General features: G+C 49.3%; 2 protein-coding genes and 1 non-coding gene across 6 annotated transcripts in view; all 3 read right to left on the bottom strand.

The window, feature by feature from the left end:
* ZMYND10 (zinc finger MYND-type containing 10) overlaps positions 1 to 12,409 on the bottom strand; it is a 32,063-nt gene extending 19,654 nt beyond the window's left edge. For all 3 annotated transcript variants that reach the window (XR_007775095.1, XR_007775096.1, XM_050958714.1), the window contains exons 1-5: positions 12,315 to 12,409; positions 11,650 to 11,758; positions 9,972 to 10,088; positions 7,164 to 7,217; positions 5,706 to 5,858 (exon numbers count right to left, since the gene is read on the bottom strand). Coding sequence is in view for 1 of the 3 variants with exons in the window: in XM_050958714.1 (XP_050814671.1) it covers positions 5,706 to 5,858; positions 7,164 to 7,217; positions 9,972 to 10,088; positions 11,650 to 11,758; positions 12,315 to 12,409 (528 nt within the window). In the remaining 2 variants the exon portion in view is untranslated. The remainder of the gene's footprint in view (positions 1 to 5,705; positions 5,859 to 7,163; positions 7,218 to 9,971; positions 10,089 to 11,649; positions 11,759 to 12,314) is intronic.
* The window catches only part of NPRL2 (NPR2 like, GATOR1 complex subunit), an 81,910-nt gene that overhangs the window by 53,510 nt on the left and 6,969 nt on the right, over positions 1 to 21,431 (bottom strand). The window contains exons 7-12 of one of the 2 annotated variants that reach the window (XM_050958665.1): positions 20,801 to 20,898; positions 20,462 to 20,498; positions 19,620 to 19,713; positions 17,690 to 17,807; positions 16,979 to 17,121; positions 14,845 to 15,568 (exon numbers count right to left, since the gene is read on the bottom strand). The exons of the other annotated variant lie outside the window; for it this stretch is intronic. Coding sequence (XP_050814622.1) covers positions 15,501 to 15,568; positions 16,979 to 17,121; positions 17,690 to 17,807; positions 19,620 to 19,713; positions 20,462 to 20,498; positions 20,801 to 20,898 — 558 coding nt within the window. The 3' untranslated portion in view covers positions 14,845 to 15,500. Of the gene's footprint in view, positions 1 to 14,844; positions 15,569 to 16,978; positions 17,122 to 17,689; positions 17,808 to 19,619; positions 19,714 to 20,461; positions 20,499 to 20,800; positions 20,899 to 21,431 lie in introns of those variants that run through there. 2 annotated transcript variants of the gene reach the window in all.
* TRNAM-CAU (transfer RNA methionine (anticodon CAU)) lies at positions 13,377 to 13,449 on the bottom strand. The gene has a single exon. It is a non-coding gene; the product is annotated as a tRNA-Met (tRNA).

The raw sequence follows: 21,431 nt of genomic DNA, 5'->3' as shown, positions 1-21,431 counted from the left end.
ACAAATGGGGGGACACTGCAACGGTAGCCTAGGAGGGTTGAGGGAGGAGGGAAGCAATGGGTGGGGTTGTTGCAAGGGCACCCCCTAGAATGGCATGCAGCTCATCATTTCTGCAGGATCTGACACGGAGCGGCTGTGTTCTCTGGTACACTGGTTCTCTAGTACACTTGCCCCATATTCTAGGCAAGACTGACTCTATTTTTAGATAAAACATAAAGGAGGAAATGACCCGGGGAGTCATTCCCATTTTTGTCTTTGCGCCCCCAGCCGACCTCAGCGAAGGCCAGCCAGGAGCACCCATGACAGCAGCAGATGATACAGAACAACTGATAATCATCATCTCATCGCCAATTTACAATGGCATGGCAGATGGTACAATAGGGATGGTACCTATTGGTACCTATGGTCTCTGCTACCCTGCAAAGGCAAATGAATGCTGCTGTGTAGCACTGCAGTACCGCCTCTGTCAGCAGCAACCAGTACACATACGGTGACAGTGACAAAAGGCAAAATGGGCTCCATGGTTGCCATGCTATGGCGTCTGCCAGGGCAATCCAGGGAAAAAGGGCGAGAAATGATTGTCTGCTGTTGCTTTCACGGAGGAAGGATTGAGTGACAACATTTACCCAGAATCACCCACGACATTGTTTTTGCACCATCATGCACTGGGATCTCAACCCAGAATTCCAATGGGCGGGGGAGACTGTAGGAACTATGGAATAGCTACAGGATAGCTACCCACAGTGCAACGCTCCAGAAATCGACGCTAGCCTCAGTACATGGACGCTCACCGCCGAATTATTGTGCTTTGTGTGGCCGCGCGCACTAGACTTTATACAATCTGTTTTACAAAACCGGTTTATGTAAAATCGGAATAATCCTGTAGTGTAGACATACCCTTAGCCTGGTCTACACTACGTGTTTATACCAAATTTAGCAGCGTTAAACCGATTTAACCCTGCACCTGTCCACACAACGAAGCCCTTTATGTCGATATAAAGGGCTCTTAAAACCAATTTCTGTACTCCTCCGTGACGAGGGGAGTAGTGCTGAAATCGGTATTGCCATGTTGGATTAGGGTTAGTGTGGCCGCAATTCAATGGTACTGGCCTCCGGACAGTATCCCACAGTGCACCATTGTGACCGCTCTGGAAAGCCATCTGAACTCGGATGCACTGGCCAGGTAGACAGGAAAAGTCCCACAAACTTTTGAATTTAATTTCCTGTTTGACCAGCGTGGAGAGCTCACCAGCACAGGTGACCACGCAGAGCTCATCAGCACAGGTAACAATGCAGTCTCCTAAGAATCGAAAAAGAGCTCCAGCATGGACCGCACGGGAGGTACTGGATCTGATCACTGTATGGGGAGAGGATTCTATGCTAACAGAACTCCGTTTCAAAAGACGAAATGAAAAAACATTTGAAAAAACTTCCAAAGCCATGATGCAGAGAGGCCACACCAAGGACTCAGTACAGTGCTGTGAGAAAGTTAAGGAGCTCAGACAAGCCTACCAGAAAACCAAAGAAGGAAACAGAAGGTCCCGGGCAGGGCCGAAAACATGCCACTTCTACGCTGAGCTGCCTACAATTCTAGGGGGGTCTGCCACCACTATCCCACCCCTGTCCGTGGATTCCGAGGTGGGGGTGGTAATCTCAGCCATGCCTGAGGATTCTGCGGACAGGGAAGATGAGGAGAAGGAAGAGGAGAATGAGCTTGCAGAGAGCACACAGCACTCCGTTCTCCTCAACAGCCAGGAGCTTTTTCTCACCCTGACGGAATTACCTTCCCAGCCCTCCCAAGCCACTATCCCACACATTGAAGCCATGGAAGGGACCTCTGGTGAGTGTGTCTTTGTAAATATAAAACACGGTTTAAAAGCAAGCGTTTTTTAATGATTAATTTGCCCTGAGGACTTGGGATGCATTCGCGGCCAGTAAAGTTACCGGAAAAGTCTGTTAACATGTCTGGGGATGGAGCGGAAATCCTCCAGGGACATCTCCATGAAGCTCTCCTGGAGGTACTCCAAAAGCCTTTGCAGAAGGTTTCTGGGCAGGGCAGCCTTATTCCGTCCTCCATGGTAGGACACTTGACCACGCCATGCATGTAGCAAGTAATCTGGTATCATTGCATGACAAAGCGTAGCTGCGTATGGTCCCGGTGTTTGCTGGCATTCAAGCAACATCCGTTCTTTATCTCGCTGTGTTATCCTCAGGAGAGTGATATCGTTCATGGTAACCTGGTTGAAATTCAGGAATTTAATTAAGGGGACAGAGATGGTTGGGCTGTTTGCCTGTGGCTTAAAAGAAATCCTTCCCTGCATTTAGCCAAGCGGGGGGGGGGGGGGGGGCGGGGGTGACTGGCACTGAGCTTTTTTGCATTTGGCTAGCTGGGATCTTCCCTGCTACCAGCCACATGGTGGAGAGGAGGGTGGCTAGCAGCGATCTTCCATGCTACCAGCCACGCGGTGGGGGGAGGGGTAAAGCAATCATCCTAGAGAATTGGATGGGGGCGGTTCTGGTGCTGCACATTAACAGGAAAGAAGCAGCACTCAACGGGCTTTGCCTGCTATTTGGGAAAGGGGGGCACTGGATATATGAAGGCTGCAGAAGCCGAAAGACAATGGCTTACCATGGCCGCATGCAAGCCGAATTCTGATGCCCGGACCTGCGTCTGTGATCTCTAACACCAAAGCCGCAGGCACTCAATATTAAGATGCAAAATGTGACCTTGTAGTGAGATCACATGTGCTATGTAAGGTGAATAGTGTTGTTCACCATGAAAGAGTATAACCATTGTTCTGTAAAATGTATCTTTTTAAATACTTCTCTCCCTTTTTCCCCTCCCTCCTGCAGCTGCAAATTTTTCAAGTCTCCCTCCTCCATCCCGAAGGCTATCTCAGATAAGGCGGTGGAAAAAAAAAGACACGAGACGAAATGTTCTCAGAAATCATGGAAGTGACCCGCAATGAAAGAGCTCATCTGAATGAGTGGAAGGACATGGTATCAAAGTACAGGAAAGATGCCAGTGACCGTGAGGACAGGAGGGACCAACGTGAGGATAGGAGGGACGAACATGAGGAGAGGAGGGACGCTCGAGATGAGAGGTGGCGGCAGGAAGATCTGAGGTGTCGGGATGTAACTCTGGGGCTGCTGTGTGATCAAACAGACACGCTCTGGCGTCTGGTGGAGGAACGGCAGCAGGATCACAGAGTGCCGCTGCAGCCCCTGTATAACTGCCCTCCCCCCTCACCATGTTCCTTAGCCTCCTAACCCACCAGACGACTAAGAATGAGTGGGGGGAGGCTCCGTGCACCTGCCCATTCCACCCTAGTGGACAGCCCAACCAAAAGGCTGTCATTATTTTGAAATTTTTTAGTGGCCTTTTCCTTCCCTCCTATCCTCCTCCCAAACCACATCCGAGCTACCTTGTCAGTTCTCGCCCTCTTTTTATAATTAATTAATAAAGAATACATGATTTTTAAACGAGAGTGATTTTATTTCCTTAGGAAGCAAGTGGTAATCGAATGGGAAGGGTGGGTGGCTTACAGGGAATGAGTCAATCAAGGGGGTGGGGGGTTTCATCAAGGAGAAACAAACACAACAGTCACACTGTACCCTGACCCGTGATGAAACTGGTTTTCAAAGCTTCTCTGATGCGCACTGCTTCCTGGTGTGCTCTTCTAATTGCCCTGGTGTCTGGCTGTGCGTAATCAGCAGCCAAGTGATTTGCCTCAGCCTCCCACCTCGCCATAAAGGTCTCCCTCTTACTCTCACAGAGATTGTGAAGCACACAGCAAGCAGCAATAACAATGGGGACACTGGTTTGGCTGAGGTCTGAGCGAGTCAGTAATGTGCGCTAGCGCGCCTTTAAACGGCCAAATGCACATTCTACCACCATTCTGCACTTGCTCAGCCTGTAGTTGAACAACTCCTGATTACTGTCCAGGCTGCCTGTGTATGGCTTCATGAGCCATGGCATCAAGGGTAGGCTGGGTCCCCCAGGATAACTACAGGCATTTCAACATCCCCAACTGTTATTTTCTGGTCTGGGAGGTAATTCCCTTGCTGGAGCCGTTTAAACAGAGTAGCGTTCCTGAGGACATGAGCGTCATGAACTCTTCCCGGCCATCCCACGTGGATGTTGGTGAAACGTCCTTTGTGATCCACCAGTGCTTGCAGCACCATGGAAAAGTACCCCTTTCGGTTTATGTACTGGGTCCCATGGTGCTCCGGTGCCAAGATAGGGATATGGGTTCCATCTATAGCCCCACCACAGTTAGGGAATCCCATTGCAGCAAAGCCATCCACTATGACCTGCACATTTCACAGAGTCACAACCTTTCATAGCAGCAGCTTAATGATTGCTTTGGCTACTTGCATCACAGCAGCCCCCACAGTAGATTTGCCCACTCCAAATTGATTCCCGACTGACCGGTAGCTGTCTGGCGTTGCAAGCTTCCAGAGGGCTATCGCCACTCGCTTCTCAACTGTGAGGGCTGCTCTCATCTTGGTATTCTGGCGTTTCAGGGCAGGGGAAAGCAAGTCACAACGTTCCATGAAAGTTCCCTTACGCATGCGAAAGTTTCGCAGCCACTGGGAATCATCCCACACCTGCAACACTATGCGATCCCACCAGTCTGTGCTTGTTTCCCGGGGCCAAAATCGGCATTCAATGGCTAGAACCTGCCCCATTACCAGCATGATCTCCAAAGCACAGGGGCCCGCGGTTTGAGAGAATTCTGTGTCCATGTCCTCGTCACTCTCGTCGCCGCACTGCCGTAGCCGCCTCCTCCTCGACTGGTTTTGCAGGTCCTGGTTCAGCATTGACTGCACGAGAATGCGCGAGGTGTTTATAACGTCCATGATTGCTGTCTTGAGCTGAGCAGGGTCCATGCTTGCCGTGCTATGGCATCTGCACAGTTCACCCAGGGAAAAAGGTGTGAAACGGTTGTCTGCTACTTGCAAGGAGGGAGGGGTGAGGCTGTACCCAGAACCACCCGCGACAATGTTTTTTGCCCCATCAGGCACTGGGATCTCAACCCAGAATTCCAGTGGGCGGGGGAGACTGTGGGAACTATGGGATAGCTATGGGATAGCTACCCACAGTGCAACGCTCCGGAAATCAACACTAGCCTCGGTACATGGACGCACATCGCTGAATGAATGCGCTTAGTGTGGCCGCGTGCACTCGACTTTACATAATCTGTTTCAAAAAATCAGTTTCTGTAAAATCGGAATAATCCCGTAGTGTAGACATACCCTTAGGCCAATTCCAAGTGGAAACCTATAGAGATCTCAAAAAAATACCATTGCAATTAACCCTGACTGGTTCCCTCACTCCTAGTCTTAGGAGGTAGGTCAAAAACACAGTGGTTCATAGAAACTGAACTGCCTTCTTGCCCCTAGAGAGAATCTCATAATGTCACAGTTGAAGAACACTTGTAGGACAGAGTGGGAAAACTCACACTGTCTCTGCTCATGATGAGCCACCAGTGAGAACAAATCACCAATCAAGAGATCTCCACCAACACCAAATTCATGTAGAGGAATGCCCAAGTACAGTGGATTTATTCATCAGGTTCTGGATACAAGGGCCTTCATGGCTATAACTATGGTCTTTCCCAGTCATGGAAATTTAACTTCCCTCCAAGGTACAAGGTCAGATAAGACCTGCTGGAAGTTGGAAACTTGCCCTTTTAACCCACCTGCATTGATGATGCATTGGTCAGATCCTCAGGCACAAGCTTTTCGTGGGTTGGAAACTCCCTGTTGGTGCTCCAAGCTGCTAGCAGGGTCAGTTTCCGGTAGCTATAATCAATCAAGTCCAGAATGGTGTCCTCAGCTGATTCGCAGATCTCCTACACAACAAGAGGGCATCAGAGTGCTGTTTGAGAGGAGAAGGTTTTCTCTTCAGAAAGATCATTTTTCAGATGGCCTTCTGATTAGAAAACATCAGTCCAATTGCACCAATACCTGCAGACCTCAGTGTCACAGGGAGTTGATTGAGCTCTACCTTATGGCTTCAGGCTGAACATGGAGATATGGGCTGTTTGAGTTGCCTTAATTCTGTATTTCCATCCTCTCAGTTGTCTGTGTTTTTATGCTTTAACTTTAAACTGGCAGAACTGGGACTAGAATTTGGGGGGCCTTGTCACAGGGTCTGGTCTATGCCCCAGCTTGTCACTAGTCTCCTGGAGTAACAGCTTTATCATGCCAGGCTCAAAGGGCCCATATAATCCCACAGGGGAAGGTCTGTGACCTCCAAGCCTGGGCCTTTGGCACCAGCATCTCCTCTCTCTCTCTCTGTGGCTCCCTCCAGTGAATCTAGCCAAGCCAGAGACATGCGGGAGGCTGTACTTAAGCTCTTCAGGGTGCAATGCTCTCAGTATTTACAGTGACACAGGCAGTCTTTTAAAAATACGGTAACCATGTATTGGTCATCAGGCACATAGAATCTGAAAGTCCTTAGGTTAGCACAGAGAAATGAAGGTTAAAGTATAGTCCATTCTGGTCAGTCCAGAGCCTCAGTCAAATTGTAGTGAATCCCATGCTCAGGTTCTGTCTCTCCTCCACAGTCTGACCTCTTTGGTCAGTTTCCAGATGAGAGTTCTGACTCCTTCCAGAAGCCAACACTTTATCCCTCAACTTCACACCTTCCAGTCCTTTGTTCCGGAGCTGGGGTCTGTGCCCAGCTTCCCTGCGGTGAGGTGGGGGAATCCATCTCCCTCTAGGATGCTGGTTTCTAGGTGTTAATGTCCTGGTGCCTGGGCTTTCCACTGTCATCTCAGATTTTCTGTTTATATGAGTTCGGCCTCAGTCAGTCCTTTTTTTAAATGACCCATTCAGGCTCAGACAGCGAGATTACACACATCCACATAGCTCTCTTAACTGGCCCTGACAGCAGACTCAGTTCTTCCCCACTCCCCAGGTAGCCAGGCAAAATATAGGGGAAACTGAGGCACACAAAAGATTCACAAAAATACTACAGAAAATTCCCACTTCATCACAGGTCTGGAATCTACTCCCATGATCGGCCACTACATCACACTGCCTCTCTAATTACAACTCTTGGGAAATATGTTTCATACACATGACCTGAAATCACATCTGGGGTTTCCCCACTCTGGGGCCCTTGATTTAACACAGCTGAACTCATCTCTTACCTTGTGAAAAAACACTGTCTCCAGGAGGTTGACAATAGAAGCTTCATGGTACAGCTAAGGGAACGTGGGGAGAGAAAGCAAAGGTCAGAGGAACATCATCTACAGTGCCCATGCTAATATGCATCAGCCTGTAACTGAGGTAGCCCCCAATACAGGTGCAGTCAAAAGCTCAGCTGATGAGGCAAATGCAATCCATGGAATCCTTAGCCAGGCTCATCTTTAATACAGATATGTGGTCTGGGGAAACTACAGGTCCCGACTCCCAGCAAGCAATGCTCCATCATCATCTAAGAACAGGTTGGAGCACTGCAAACTGGGAGCCAGAGTCTGAACCCCTGTATCACTGCAGTCTGCAAGTTTATCATGCAAATGATACCCTCTGGTTCCTAGCAGCTGGCCAGTATGGCCCCTCTACTGGAATAGTTTTCCTGGCTTCACTAGAAGAATACTAGTGCACTGAGATACAGGTGTATCTTTTGCTACTGAGATCAGTCCCACCACCAAAAGGGCCAGTGAAGACCTCTCACTGAAATTCTTATAGCAGCAAAGGGCCACCACTTTCCAGTCACCTGGGAGTCTTACAGGAAATGTTCTGGTGGCCACAGAGTGCGGACACCAACTCTTGCTGGTGGCCACTCTGACAATTTTTTCTAAAATACTTAATTAACTTTAGGAAAAACAAATAAATATGCACATATACATGCCCAAATCATTGTAATTTATTTATGTAATTTTTTATTGCAGACTCAATAATAAAAATAATGTAGTTGTCTCTATTCTTTACTAGACCTAAACAGAATAGAAACAAATAACGTGTTTTGCACATTCCTGTTTCTTTTGCTGTTGTTTCTTTTGCATTTTTGGTTTCTTTTTTAAAGACTTGCTAACTAGTAAGTCTGTCTCTGTGAAAAGTGATATTGGTATGTTTGAGGGGCAAAGCAGTGTTAACAATCACTTTCCAGGAGGCTGTGGCTGCACAAAAAGCCCCTGGTGGCCGCATGTGGCCTCAATGGCCACATTTGAGAAACGCTAACCCAACAGATCCCATTAGATGGCAGGAGATGCTGCTGTGAAGATGCCTGGAATTCCAAGAGCACATTGGTAGCATTACAGGTAGTGACAGGTTTCAGAGTAGCAGCAGTGTTAGTTTGTATCCATAAAAAGAACAGGAGCACTTGTGGCACCTTAGAGACTAACAAATTTATTTGAGCATAAGCTTTCGTGGGCTACAGCACACTTCATCAGATGCATAGATTGGAACATATAAGAAGAGTATGTATACACATACACAGAAGATGCCATAATTAATTAATTAGCTTCTTAGAGCCGGTATGGCATCTTCTCTATATGTATATATATACTCTTCTTATACATTCCATTCTATGCATCCGATGAAGTGGACTGTAGCCCACAAAAGCTTATGCTCAAATACATTTGTTAGTCTCTAAGGTGCCACAAATACTGAGGAAGTTCTACACCTTCCTCTAAAACAGTGGTGGGCAACCTGCACCTCATCAGGGTAATCCAGTGGTGGGACCCCAGACAGTTTGTGTACATTTGCATGGCCACCCGCAGCTCCCAGCAGCTGCAGTTCACCATTCCCAGCCAATGGGAGCTGTGGGAAGCGGTGGCCAGCACATTGCTGCAGCCCACACAACTTCCTGCAGCTCCCATTGGCCGGGAACGGTGAACTACAGCCACTGGGAGCTGCGTGCGGCTGTGCAAATGTAAACAAACTGTCGGGGAGCCCACCAGCAAATTATCCTCTGTGGCCCGCAGGCCACAGGTTGCCTGTCACTGCTCTAAAATATCCATCTTTGGCTGCTATCAGAGCCATAGTACTGGACTAGATAGACTATTAGTATCTATTGCTATCACAATTCCTAGGAGAGTGCCCCCTGATCCAGCATTAGCTAGTGGCCCTATTTGCAGTGTCCAGGGCAGACAGGACTGTGGAAGGATTTCTTAGAATCCCAAAGAATTTACTGGACTGTCCTTCCTCCACATACATGCTGGGTGCAAACAGTGTGGAGTCCTGTCAATCAACAGCATGAACACCTGTGAGCTGCGCTAACTAAAAGGCAATGAAACCCAGCAGAAAAGACGGTCTCTCTGTTTTCAGAAGCAAGAAATTTTTAGTGCCCTGTTAAATGGCCAGAATACTATAAACGTTCAGTGCTTGAACTAAATGTAAACGATCAGCCCTGAGAACTTCCGGTCATTCACAATTCTATGGCTGTTTTTAAAGGGGCAGCAGCTACCCCAGTGTCCGGCCAAAGTCTAGGATAGGTGATTACATTCTGCTGGCTGTCAAAATTTCCACTGTAGTTTCAACTGGATAGGAGATCCTTCCTCATTTCCTGTCCTAAACTTAGGTAGTGTTGCTATGTGTGCTGTTAAACAGCTGCAATGCTCCCTCCACCACAGGGGTGGCAGCATTTCAAAGGTGGGAGAAGTGAGCCTTGTGAAAAGCAGTTCTTTGGGATCCTTGAGAAGAAAGGCCCTATGTAAATAAGGATAAGTTATTTTATCATTAAGCCATTGCCTAAAACCTTTTCTCTCCCATTCAGCCTTTGTGAACAGTGACTGTCAGACAGAATTTGTGTTTCATAAGAGTTTTTCCTGTGAAAATGACTCACATGTAGCTACCATATGAAAAGCCTTATTGGAATCTGGACAAGGTGTCTTGTGAAGCATGCCTGTTGAAGCAGAAGTACCATGCAGTGCTACCACCCTGCAGGACATTCTAGATCATGGCAATGCACATGAATACTGTATGTTTGTTCTCCAAGACCTCTCTGTACTCACCACCAAGTAGATGGGAAAGGTGCTTTTTGGCTTGAAATCCTCCAGCTGGCACAGCACAGGGAACACCTTGTGCTTCCAGATCTCCACAGAGATCAATTCCTCGATCAGAGTAGGGATCTGGACAGAAGAATAGACCGTGGAAAGTGAAACCTTTCAGGCAAGAGAAAACATACAGAGAAGCCAAGTGCCATATGAGAATTTTAGTCCTAGCGGATAAGATGCTGGGACAAACTGCAGCTCTCAGAGTTGGCAGTTTTGTTACACTGTTTATCTAGGTACTTTCATGTGCCTCATCGTCATATTACCTGCTTCATCCCATGAAGCAGTCATTTCTGAAATCAGTATCTGTCCCCACCTTTCCATTGGGTGAGATGGGACAGTGTATCTGGTGCAGGTAAAGGAGGGAGGCAGAGTCCTGCTAGTCTATTTCCTAATACACCAGCAACATTTCCAGGTGACCAAATTTATCTCTGAGATGAGATCCACTGACTTCAGTGTTACATCAGAGATAAGCATAGCCCATGACCTCATGGACAGAGAGATTCTCTTTGTTTAGTAACCGTCCCTCTCTGGTACAACCAAACTTGCATTCAATGTTCAGTTCTGGGGTTCTTCGTACTTAGAATATAGACAAACTGGAGGGAGTACAGTGGACAGCAACAACTATGATTTGGGGACTGAGGAGGGTTACTGGGAGGAAAGAACACAAGCCAACGGTGTAACAAATTTAGGCTAGCAAATAAGGCACACATTTTTAACAATGGGTAGAACAATTTATCTAGGGATGTGGTAGATTCTCTGTCACTTGAAGTCTTTAACTCAAGCTTGGCTGTCTCATTCTAAAAAAGTATGCGCTAGCTCAACCATGAGATATGGGTTTAATGTAAGTATCGCTGTGTGGAACTCTGCGGCAGGGGTCGGCAACCTTTCATAAGTGGTGTGCCAAGTCTTCATTTATTCATTCTAATTTAAGGTTTCGCGTGCCAGTAATACATTTTAACATTTTTAGGAAGTCTCTTTCTATAAGTCTATAATATATAACTAAACTATGGTTGTATGTAAAGTAAATAAGGTTTTTAAAATCTTTAAGAAGCTTAATTTAAAATTAAATTAAAATGCAGAGCCCCCTGGACTCGTGGCCAGGATCCGGGCAGTGTGAGTGCCACTGAAAATCAGTTTGTGTGCCACTTTTGGCACATGTGCCATAGGTTGCCTACCCCTGCTCTATGGCCTACATTATTCAGAAAGTCAGACTAGATGATGAGAATGATCTCTTCTGGCCTTAAAATCTATGAATCTATAATGTGGCTAAATGACTGAGGTCCAGAGTGCAGTGTTACAAACAGGGCTGACTACATAATATTGGAGGGATGCAGATGCCAAGCAGGGAGAGAATTTGATTACCGAGGACTGTATTTGAGCAAAAGAAAATTTAGTCTCCATATCAGGACACATTCCCTAAAGTAAAGTGAATTAGTACATGACTCTCCCCAAAGAAAGAGGAAGGAGCCCACTTGGACTAGGCACTGTAGGGGGCAAGGTTGCCTAGGCTTGGTTGGCAGAGAAGGGTGAACGGGGCCCTGCAGAGCTTTCCCTCTCTGTCTTGTCCACTGGATGCTGCCCCCATGGGGGAGAGTGCTCTTATCCCCCAGCTCCCTGTGGCTTGCACAGTGCTCACCTTGGCATAGTTCACCAGCAGCTCAATGAGGAGCTGTTCCTGCCCGGAAGAGGCGCTCAGAATGGCCTGCATGTTCAGCTTCTCGATGGCCTCATGCTGCCGGAGCCATCTAGGGAGCGGGAGCAGGGGCAGGGGAGTCAGTGTCCACATCCCTTGGCACCCCGGTACCCCAGCTCCCCTCCATGCCACCTTCCCCACTCAGAGACAAACCCCCAACCCAGGCGGATGCTTGCCCCCCTCTGAGGGACTCATCACATCCCCAAAGAGACGCCTCCCCTGGAACTGGAGGGCTTCTTCCCGCAAACAGCCCATCCCCCCAGATATGGTGGGGCTCACCTCTGCCTGAGGAGCAACCCCTCAAACCCACTGGGGACTCACATCTGCCCCCGGCCCACACAACCCCCCACTCAACTCAACCCGTTGACTCACTTTCCCTCACGCCCAGGTCTCTCCCCTCGGGGGACGCACCCCACGCCCCGCTGGCCCCGCAGGGACTGCACACACATTGCCCCCGCCCTCAAGTCCCCATGGACTCCCCCTGCCCCCAACTCAACTGGGGACCCTCCTCCACATCTCGCCCCTTAACGTCCGGGGGCCTCTCCCACAGCCCTTCTCCTTAACCCCCTCCCCCCAGCCCGGCTTCGTGGTGGACCCCCGTCTCGGACCCGCGGTCCCCGGTGTTCCGCAGCGGGCCGCTCCGCAGCGCCTGCACCAAGGCCTCGGCCTCCCCCGGCAGCAGCACCGCGGCCACCTCCGCCATGGCCCCACGCCGTCACCATGGAGACCGACGGCGGCGGGCGGGCGGTTGGAAAGCGGCCGCGAGAGTCCGGGCCTGCGCGCGCCCGGCAACCCCACCCGCCCCATTCGGAGCGCCGGGCTCGGCCCCGCCCCTCCCTCGGGCCCGGCTGTGAGCTCAACCGTCCGTCCCCGCTGCCCCCCTGCAACGTCTGTCTGCCCCGCCCGCAGGCACGGGGCGGGGCGGGGCGAGGGGAGCAGAGAGCCTAGTGCCCTCTGCAGGAGCAGCACCGTCCCTGGGGCACAGGTGGGCCCGGAGGGAGAGGCCCTGCCCCCATACCCGCTCCCCCGTCAGTGGGCACCTGAGATCCCTGCCCCATAGCACATCCCTGCCCCCCCACCAGTGGGCACCAGTCCCCTCGCTGCACTAGAGAGGCCCCCACTAACAAGTACCAGTGTCACATTGCTCCCGAGAGGCCCTGCTATGTATCCCAGCCCTGCTCCCCTGCCAATGGGTACCAGTCCCCCCCTGCACAAGAGAGATCCTGCCTCATACCCCAGCCCTGCTCCAGTGTCCCACATGCCAGCCCTGCTCCCCTGTCTCGTACCTGCTCCCACACCAATAGGTACCAGAGAGCCTCTGCCCCATACCCTGGTACTGCTCCCACACCAATAGGCACCAGTCCCCCTGCTGCACTGGGGAGGCCCTGTATCCCTGCACTGCTCCCCCATCACCAACTACCAGTGTCCCATTGCTCCAGAAAGGCCCTGTCGTATAGCTCAGCACTGCTCCTCCACCAACTGGCACCAGTCATAGAATCATAGACTTATCAGGGTTGGAAGGGACCTCAGGAGGTCATCTAGTCCAACCCCCTGCTCAAAGCAGGACCGATCCCCAAATCCCTAAATGGCCCCCTCAACGATTGAACTCACAATCCTGGGTTTAGCAGGCCAATGCTCAAACCACTGAGCTATCCATCCCCAAAAGCAGTTGCCCTCTCTGAGGCTTGAACTCAGGACCTTCAGATTATGAGACTGATGCACTACCAACTGCACTAAGAAGTCATCTCCCTGCTGCACTGGAAAGACCATGCCCCCATACCCCAGCCCTGCTCCCCTGTCCCATACCTGCTCCCACACCAACAGGCACCAGAGAGCCCCTGCCCCATACCCTGGTACTGCTCCCCCACCAATGGGCACCAGTCCCCCTGCTGCACTGGGGAGGCCCTGTATCCCTGCACTGCTCCCCCATCACCAACTACCAGTGTCCCATTGCTCCGGAGAGGTCCTGTCATGTATCTCAGCATTGCTCCCTCACCAACAGATCTCAGTCCTCTCACTGCATGGAGATGCCCTGCCCCTGTACTGCTCCCACACCAATGGGTGCCTGACAATAGCAGGAGCACAGGGTGCCCTTGAGGGAGAGATGAACAGCAGGCACTGCCTCTTGGTACAGATCCAACAGTATTTTTAAAGTTCTGTCCCTGCTAATTTGCAATTTACTGTACTCCCTCCCCCCAAAACACACACACACACACCACACACACTTCATGCTGAGTTGTTACATTCCATTGTGCCTGTCCAGTGAGGGACTAGCCTGGTCCATTTCCCTCTCTGGGTCCCCTGTCCCAGCCCAGGGCTCCTGCATTCAAGGCGGGAAGGTTAGGAACCATTAAAGTCCTTGTGGGTTAATTATGGTCAAACTCTTTAATCAACAGCTGAATCGTGTGTCAACCCCCATCCCCAGTTTTCTGGCTTCCTCCCCAACACAGACAGGCTGGGTGGCTCACTGAGATGAGTTAAGTGGCGCTCCCTCCCCAAGTCCCTTGGTGTTACCAGCCTGAGCCACTCCTGCAGCTTTTTGACCTGGGCCACTGCTCCCGCTCATCCCACCCGTTACAGCCCTGCCCTATAGTGGTTTCAGTCAGCTTCTGTCCCCCTGGGGGATTGGGTCCTTCTCAGCACTCCCCACAGTGGCAGCTCCTTCGCTGTGGTGCTGTCTGGGCCTGGCTCTCCACTCCAGGTGCTGCAACCACCAGTTTGGCCCCACCCCGACTGGACCAAATTTGTGAGAGTGGAGTTGTGGAGTGGGGTTGTGGTGCCATTCACTCAAATTTGACCTACCTGGGCTCCTGCCATCATAGCAGCTGGGCCAAACCTGAGTGGCTCCAGACACTGCAGTGCCTGGAGCAGGGAGGTGAGCCCAGCCCGCCCCATGGGACAGGAGTTGCCATGCTACCCTTTGAAGCATTCTGGCAACCCAGTTTTGGGGCCCAACCCACAGGTTGGGAAAGTCTGCATTCGACAATAGAGGGTTAACCATTTCACCTCCCACACAGCACCCATCATAACCAAAGCCAGACTAGTTCTAAGCAATGACCTTTTAGTCCCATTAGAACACCATCTCACACCCCCCGTTTCCATCCTCCACGAAGCTGGAAATTCACCAAAACTTCAAAATGCAATTTCAACAGTTTTATTACTATTCACTCACGCGGCCCCCGCCTCTGTTTACCTAACCTGGCTACTCCACTCCTACAGCACCCTCTGCTGCTAGATCCACAGAACAGCAAGCATAGGTGTTTCGTTCCCAGCTGCAATGGGGGAGGCTGGAGAAGAAATAGTTGAGGCAAAACTGTCAGTGCTTCTGAGAGTGGGAAGGAAACCAGCCCCTTCCCTTTTAACACAAGGACTCAGGTGTTCCATATGTAGATTGTATGTGCAGCAATACCCTACAACAATCCCCAATATAGCGATGACAGTGTTTCTATGTGACCTAGTCCGGCCGCAAGAAGGCCGGCACAGACACCATGGAACCGATGATTTCAGTGGCACATGGCAAAAAGCAGCTGGCCAGCACTCTGTGCTGAGAGGTGGGACCTATGCTTTGCCATTGTGGAGGAATGCAAAGACATCCAACGCGAGTTCTCTCTCTTTCTCCAAGCAACATTAGCCTGAAATACACAATATACTCTCCACTAAAGGAACCAAGTCCCTTGAAAGTGCCGCAGTCAGGGGTCTCAGTTCCTCTCCATGATGTGGACAGCTCAGCCATCCTTTTCCAGTGTTCTTTTCCCTGTGGGGCAGGGTGCTGCTGCTCCTTCCCCAAGAGAGATTCACTTCCAGCAAACAATGATGTTGGGATCATTCTCCAGTCTCTCATCCAGCTCTCGGTAGCTCATGCCTCAGGAAGAAGCAGAGAACAATGTTAGAACCAGCACATCTATAGCACTAACGTGAGTCCACTCTGCCAACCAAAGCCCTTGTTATCTCTAATGGGGGGAAAGGCAGGCAGAGGGGTGACAAGACTAAAACGCCTGATTATGTTGAGTTGAGTCCTCAACTCTCACGCTCCAGCCACTGGGTCTTGGTTTCAGCTGAAGAATGGCCCAACAGTGAATCCACAGATTCTGGATTTTGTGTCTCCCAGCCTGGTCACTGGAAAAGTGGGGCTAAAACAGAGACCTAGACCAGCCAGATACCACAGTTTGATCCTGCTATCTCAGCAATTACCATTTCAGTGCTGATGGCCATATCTGATAAAAGGAAGACTCAATGTAGACTGGCACTGTGCCAGCTTTCCCTGTTCTGCTTTGCCAACCTATCTCGATCGTCACCTCTGACGCCCACACTTTTGCAATCTTGCCCAAAAAACTCCTCACCTCTGACGCCCATTTCAGTTTTAGCCCTTCCCAGAGAACATCCTCCCTCACTGGTATAGCCAGTGATCTCAGTGGCTCATGCATCGTTCCCCCTCTCCTGTAACTCCTCTATACCAACCCTTCTCTTAGGCTGGTCCTGAGCAGACACTCCAGCACCCCAAGCAGTCCAGCAGTTGAGACATGGACAGCTATTCCTTCAGTGGGGATCTAATTAAGACCACCAAGTCTCCAGAGGAAAAAAGGTTCATCCAATACCCTTCTGAAGTGCTCAGCTCTCAAATCCCCTCCTACAGCCAGCTCCCTCTCCAAAACACACCTTTCCATTGAGCTTTTCAGCGATTGCCACGAGATTCCTTCTGCATCTCTCTCTAAAGTCTCTAGCATACGGCTGAACTGTTTGTTCTGCATCTGTTCTAGATTTTAAACTTTTATGAGCTGCATGCAGCACTGCCTTATACTAGCAGCGACCCCACTGTGAACACTAATATTTTGCTGTCTAAACAGGATTCAGAAAAGGACCAGGAAAAAAAAATAATCAAATGGATTCTGCTGAAAGGGTCTCCTGAGCCAGAACCTCTTTTGGGGCCCTGAGTTCCCACTGTTAGGGCCCAGCACGGCTGGAAAACGGCTCTCAGCTAGGTTTGTTACAAGGTGAAGTTGGGCAATGTCTGCAAGTTATTTCATTTGATCAAGTGGGTTTGTCTGGTGCCTTGCAACTCCTGCAATATTGCTGCTACTCATCCAAACTGCAAGAATAAAATCCCTCCCACAGCAGCACAGAGCCTAATGCAATGACTGCAGCTCATAGGTGCTACTGCAATGCAAATCCTAGAGTACCAAATGTTACGGACCTTGAATTAACACCCTCACCTACTGCTGAGCCATGCTTGGTCTCTCCTCCCTTCCTCACAAACAAAGCTGGGTTCCTGTACCTGTTTTACAGCAGATCTCATCGTAGCTGTGGCAGCCCGTGTACAGCCGGGCTGGGTGACTTTTCTCATCCCGCACTATCTTCACGGGATACTTCTGGAGCCGTCGGATGAGGCCCTTCATCAAACCAAACTGGACAAGCTTCCTGAGAGAAGAAGGAATTGCTCTCAGAAGGGCTGCCATCCTAGGAAACCTAGAGTTGGAAGGGTCCATTCACCAGCCACATGGTCTCAAATACCAGTAGGGGCTCAGCTCCAACCCAGCCTCTCCTCCCATTAGAGCCAAGTCAGAACACTGAGCAGGTGACCTGCCAGCAGGTTTGGAGGTTATACACCAATGAGAAGGACTTCACCACACGACCCAACAGTTAGGGCTGCTGGGCCGGCAGAAAGTAAACCATAATCTCAGTATGACTCTGAAAAAGGAAGGTGCTAGAGCAAGAAACAGAGTCAGGAGACCTGGGCTGTGCGCCTGCTTCTGCTGCAGCTTCACTGTGTGACCCTGGGTAAGTCACTTTGCTGCTGTGCCTCAGTTTCCCCATATGTAAAGTTCGGTGAATGATAGAGGGGGACACCCTAAGCTAGGTCTGCTAACTAGCCATGGGCTTCCCGCATCACTGAGCCACTGGCATACATCTGCACTTGCACTGGCATGCAGTAATGTCATGGCCTCATCCTCAGAGCTTCCTTCGGAAAGGGGATGCAGCCTCAGACCTTTCATCCACTCTCTGGAGCTGCAGGGTGTAGCGGCAGATGAGGTCTCGCACAGTTGTGCCAGGGCTCAGCCCGCAGTAGAGCTGGAAGACGTCTCTCAGACTGGCTCGCTTGTGACCTGTGGGGAAGAGAGACACCACTGAACAGGGGATAGAGCTAAGGAAGAGATTGTCCTGGAGATTAACAGGGCCTGGCCAATCTCACTACCATCCCCAAGTTAAATGGTGGTGGAAAGGTATCAACACAGAAATATGGAGCTGCCTTTGTGTGCTCCTGCAGGTCATGCAGCTTAGACATTGCACCAATCAAAAGGAGGAAACATTGGTCAGGACACACGGCTTATCCCAGACTCTGAGATCGTGATGTTCTACCAGAAATCGTGGGACTTCACAAGACCCTGGTTTAGCATCTCAGCTGAAAGATGGTATCACCTCGGGTCTGAGTATCAGGTCCAAGTCCTGCAATGGGACACAACATTCTCGCCTGGAGAAGTGCTCCCAATGTGGCTTCGCTCTTACCAAGCTCATAGGAAATGGACACACTGGATCAGAGCCAAGGTCCATCCAGCCCAGCCGCCTGTCTCTGACAGCAGCCAGCACCAGCTGAGTCAGAGAGAGATGTAAGAACTCTGCAATAGTTGATTTGGGATAATGTGGGGGGCAGATTAAATAGCATCCTGGTCTCTAATAGTTAGAAATTGTCTTAAAACCTGAAGCACAAGGTTTAATATCCCTTCTAATTGTGTTATCATTAATTATGGTAACTGACTATTCTTGCCATCCATATATCATTATTCAATCCCTTTTTAAATTCTGTTAAATTCTTGGCCTCCGCAACATCCTGTGGCAGTGAATTCCACCATCTAATTACACACAGTGGGAAAATGTATTTCCTTTTTTGAATTTGCTACCTTTTAATTTTATTTGATGTCCTCTTGTTCTTGCGTTTCATCACAGGGAGAACAGAAACTCCTCTCCTCCCTTCTCTAGCCCATTCATTATTTTATAGACTTCTATCGCATCCCCTCTTCGTTGTCTCCTTTCTAAGATGATGACCACATGTTTTCTATTCTCGCTCTTTTCTTAACCCCTCTGATTCTGCAATATCCTTTTGGGGCTGGGTGGCCAGAAATACATACAGCATTTCAGATGAGGCTGCACCACTGATTTATACAAAAACATTAAAAGAGTCTATTATTCTCCACCCCATTCCTTATGCCTCCAACCATCTGGTCTGCTTTTTTAATTGCAGCTGCCTACTGAGTAGAAGCCTCCATTGATCTGTGTACAATGATGCCCAGGTCCCTTCTTTGAACTGATACAGTTGACTTAGAACCCTGGCAGGCGTGGAAGTAGTTAAAGTTTTCCCTTCCACTGTGCATTACTTTACATCTATCAACACTCAGTTTCATTTCCCATTGTGGTGCCACTCATCTCGCTTGGTTAGGTCTCTCCGAAGTTCCTCCCAGCCATCCCTCATCTTGACTTAGGGGGAGGGATAGCTCAGTGGTTTAAGCATTGGCCTGCTAAACCCAGGGTTGTGAATTCAATCCTTGAGGGGGCCATTTGGGGATTGGTCCTGCTTTGAGCAGGGGGCTGGACTAGACGATCTCCTGAGGTCCCTTCTAACCCTAATAATCTATGATTCTATGACTAACCTAAATAACTTTGTGGCATCTGCAACTTTTGCTGCCTCAATACTCAACCCCTTTGTCAGATCATTAACATACTAACACAGGTCCTAGTACACAAACTTGAAGGCCTCACTATCAGCCTTGTGTCATGAGCAAACTCTAGGGAGAAAGAGCCAACGCTGGACTTTTGGTTTCCAAGTCCCTAGCAGGTCTCTGGAGGAATCAGAAGGCCGCGACAGCATATACTGGGCCAGCACAATCTTATCATATATATAGCTCAGTTCAGGCCTGCTATACCTTGCTTGGTGACATAAGAGAGACATTCTTCCTGGAGGCATTTATCATCCACCAGATCCTGGACTTTAGGTGTAGTACAGTATACATTTGAGTACTGGGAAGGAGAGAGAGAGAGATGAAATTACTATCAACCAGAGGCTGAAGAGCTTTAGCTCTGGGCCTAGGATTTAAGCCAAACAACACTAGAGACTCCAAGACAAACAATTTGGTGGAGCCAGCCAAGGAGAAGCACCTGCCGCACATGATCACCACAGAGGAGTGTAACTGGCATGTGAACCAAAGCACTGTGCTGTCCTAGAAGAATTACCCTCTATAGAGCATAGGGTGCAACTGCATGTCAGAAGCACAAGATTCTTCCCCTTTCTAAACCTGGCATTGTTAGCCAGTGATTCTGCTTGATCAATTTCTACAGCCACTGCTGCCCCAGGCCTACAGTTCTGTTTATACCCACGTGAGTGTTAAAGCAGATGTGTCCTGTATGCAGTCCTCTGCCCAACAGTACCAGAAACCAGGCACTATTAAAAGAATATAGGGAAAAACATAGCAGGTCCCATGTATTCAGATGTCCCAGCTCCAGTCATACTGCCAAGGACAATAGCAGAGCTGCAGGTCAGTACTAAAGCATTACAACCCTATTGTGGTTCTTAGTACCAGCCTGGCACTCCCATACCGGTTTTGTCCTAGGTCTTCTCCCAAGTCTGTCCACTAGTGAGGTAGTTTTGTGCTGTGCCTAACATGAGGCCAGCAGACTTCTTCCAAGAGAGACCAGATCTCCAGAGGTGAAAGGTCACATGTGTCAGGCTAATAATGCGCTGGAATCTTTTGCTCCTAGCCATACCCACCTGAAGTATGGAGACCAGAGTCACCACCCCATAGTATCTGTAAGACAGACAATGAAACATTAAAAATCACTGATTATAGATTCGAACACCAGCCTCTTCCCTAGTGAATGCACAGGTTTTATTACTCTCCACTAGCTGCAGGCTGGGTTTTCTATAGTGCTTCCTCTACAGGGAACTCTGCAGGGAATTTCTTCTAAATTCGGAGTCCCATGTGTCAAGGGGATCGGGACGCAGGACTAAAGTGAGAACTGGGGACAAGAAGGGTGGGTATATGGATCTGTGTGAGTATTCTGATCAGGGACCCTTCTCCTTCCCGATGCCCTAGATCTTAGCACTTACAGCAGGTTCTGGATGGCAATTCGCACCAAATTGAGCTCCACGTCGGCTTCAGCAGAGATTTTCTGGATGTGTCGAAATCCATCAATGTACGGCAGGATCTAGGGAGACAGCACGTGAGAGCGATCAGACCAAAGAGAAGAAAATCTGCACGTGAGACTCCCTATAGAGACATCAAGGGGAGCGTGCGTGTGAGGGAAATCCAGTGTGTCTTCAGATTGATAATGTAATCTATGACCACAAACAATTAAATGCCTCAATCATCATTCGCATGGTTATTGAATGGTGTCACTATGGGGCAGAAGTATCGTGTTTAGATACCTTAACTGTGCATTGATATGTTTGGATTTCTCTTCAGTTAACTTTAGCTCTACATTTCCTGTGTTTACAATGTTTTGTTTGGGGAAAGTCACAACATCCCTGCAATGTGTTTTACCCTTAAGTGACTGATACATACTCTCAATGGTATCTCTGTCTTAAGGTAGCTTTTTTTCCCATGAGACAATGATATGGTTCTATGCACCAGACATATGCACTTCTAACATCCAAGAACTCTTGTATCCAACTGCAAAATCACATGCACTGGGAGAAGAAAATTATACCGTTATAGAACTGAATAAAAAAGGCACAGGCC

The sequence above is a fragment of the Gopherus flavomarginatus genome, chromosome 6 (genome assembly GCF_025201925.1).
Source record: "Gopherus flavomarginatus isolate rGopFla2 chromosome 6, rGopFla2.mat.asm, whole genome shotgun sequence".
Taxonomy (NCBI): domain Eukaryota; kingdom Metazoa; phylum Chordata; order Testudines; family Testudinidae; genus Gopherus; species Gopherus flavomarginatus.
The sequence above is the reverse complement of the archived record's forward strand: the minus strand, read 5'-3'. Positions and strand labels throughout refer to the sequence as shown.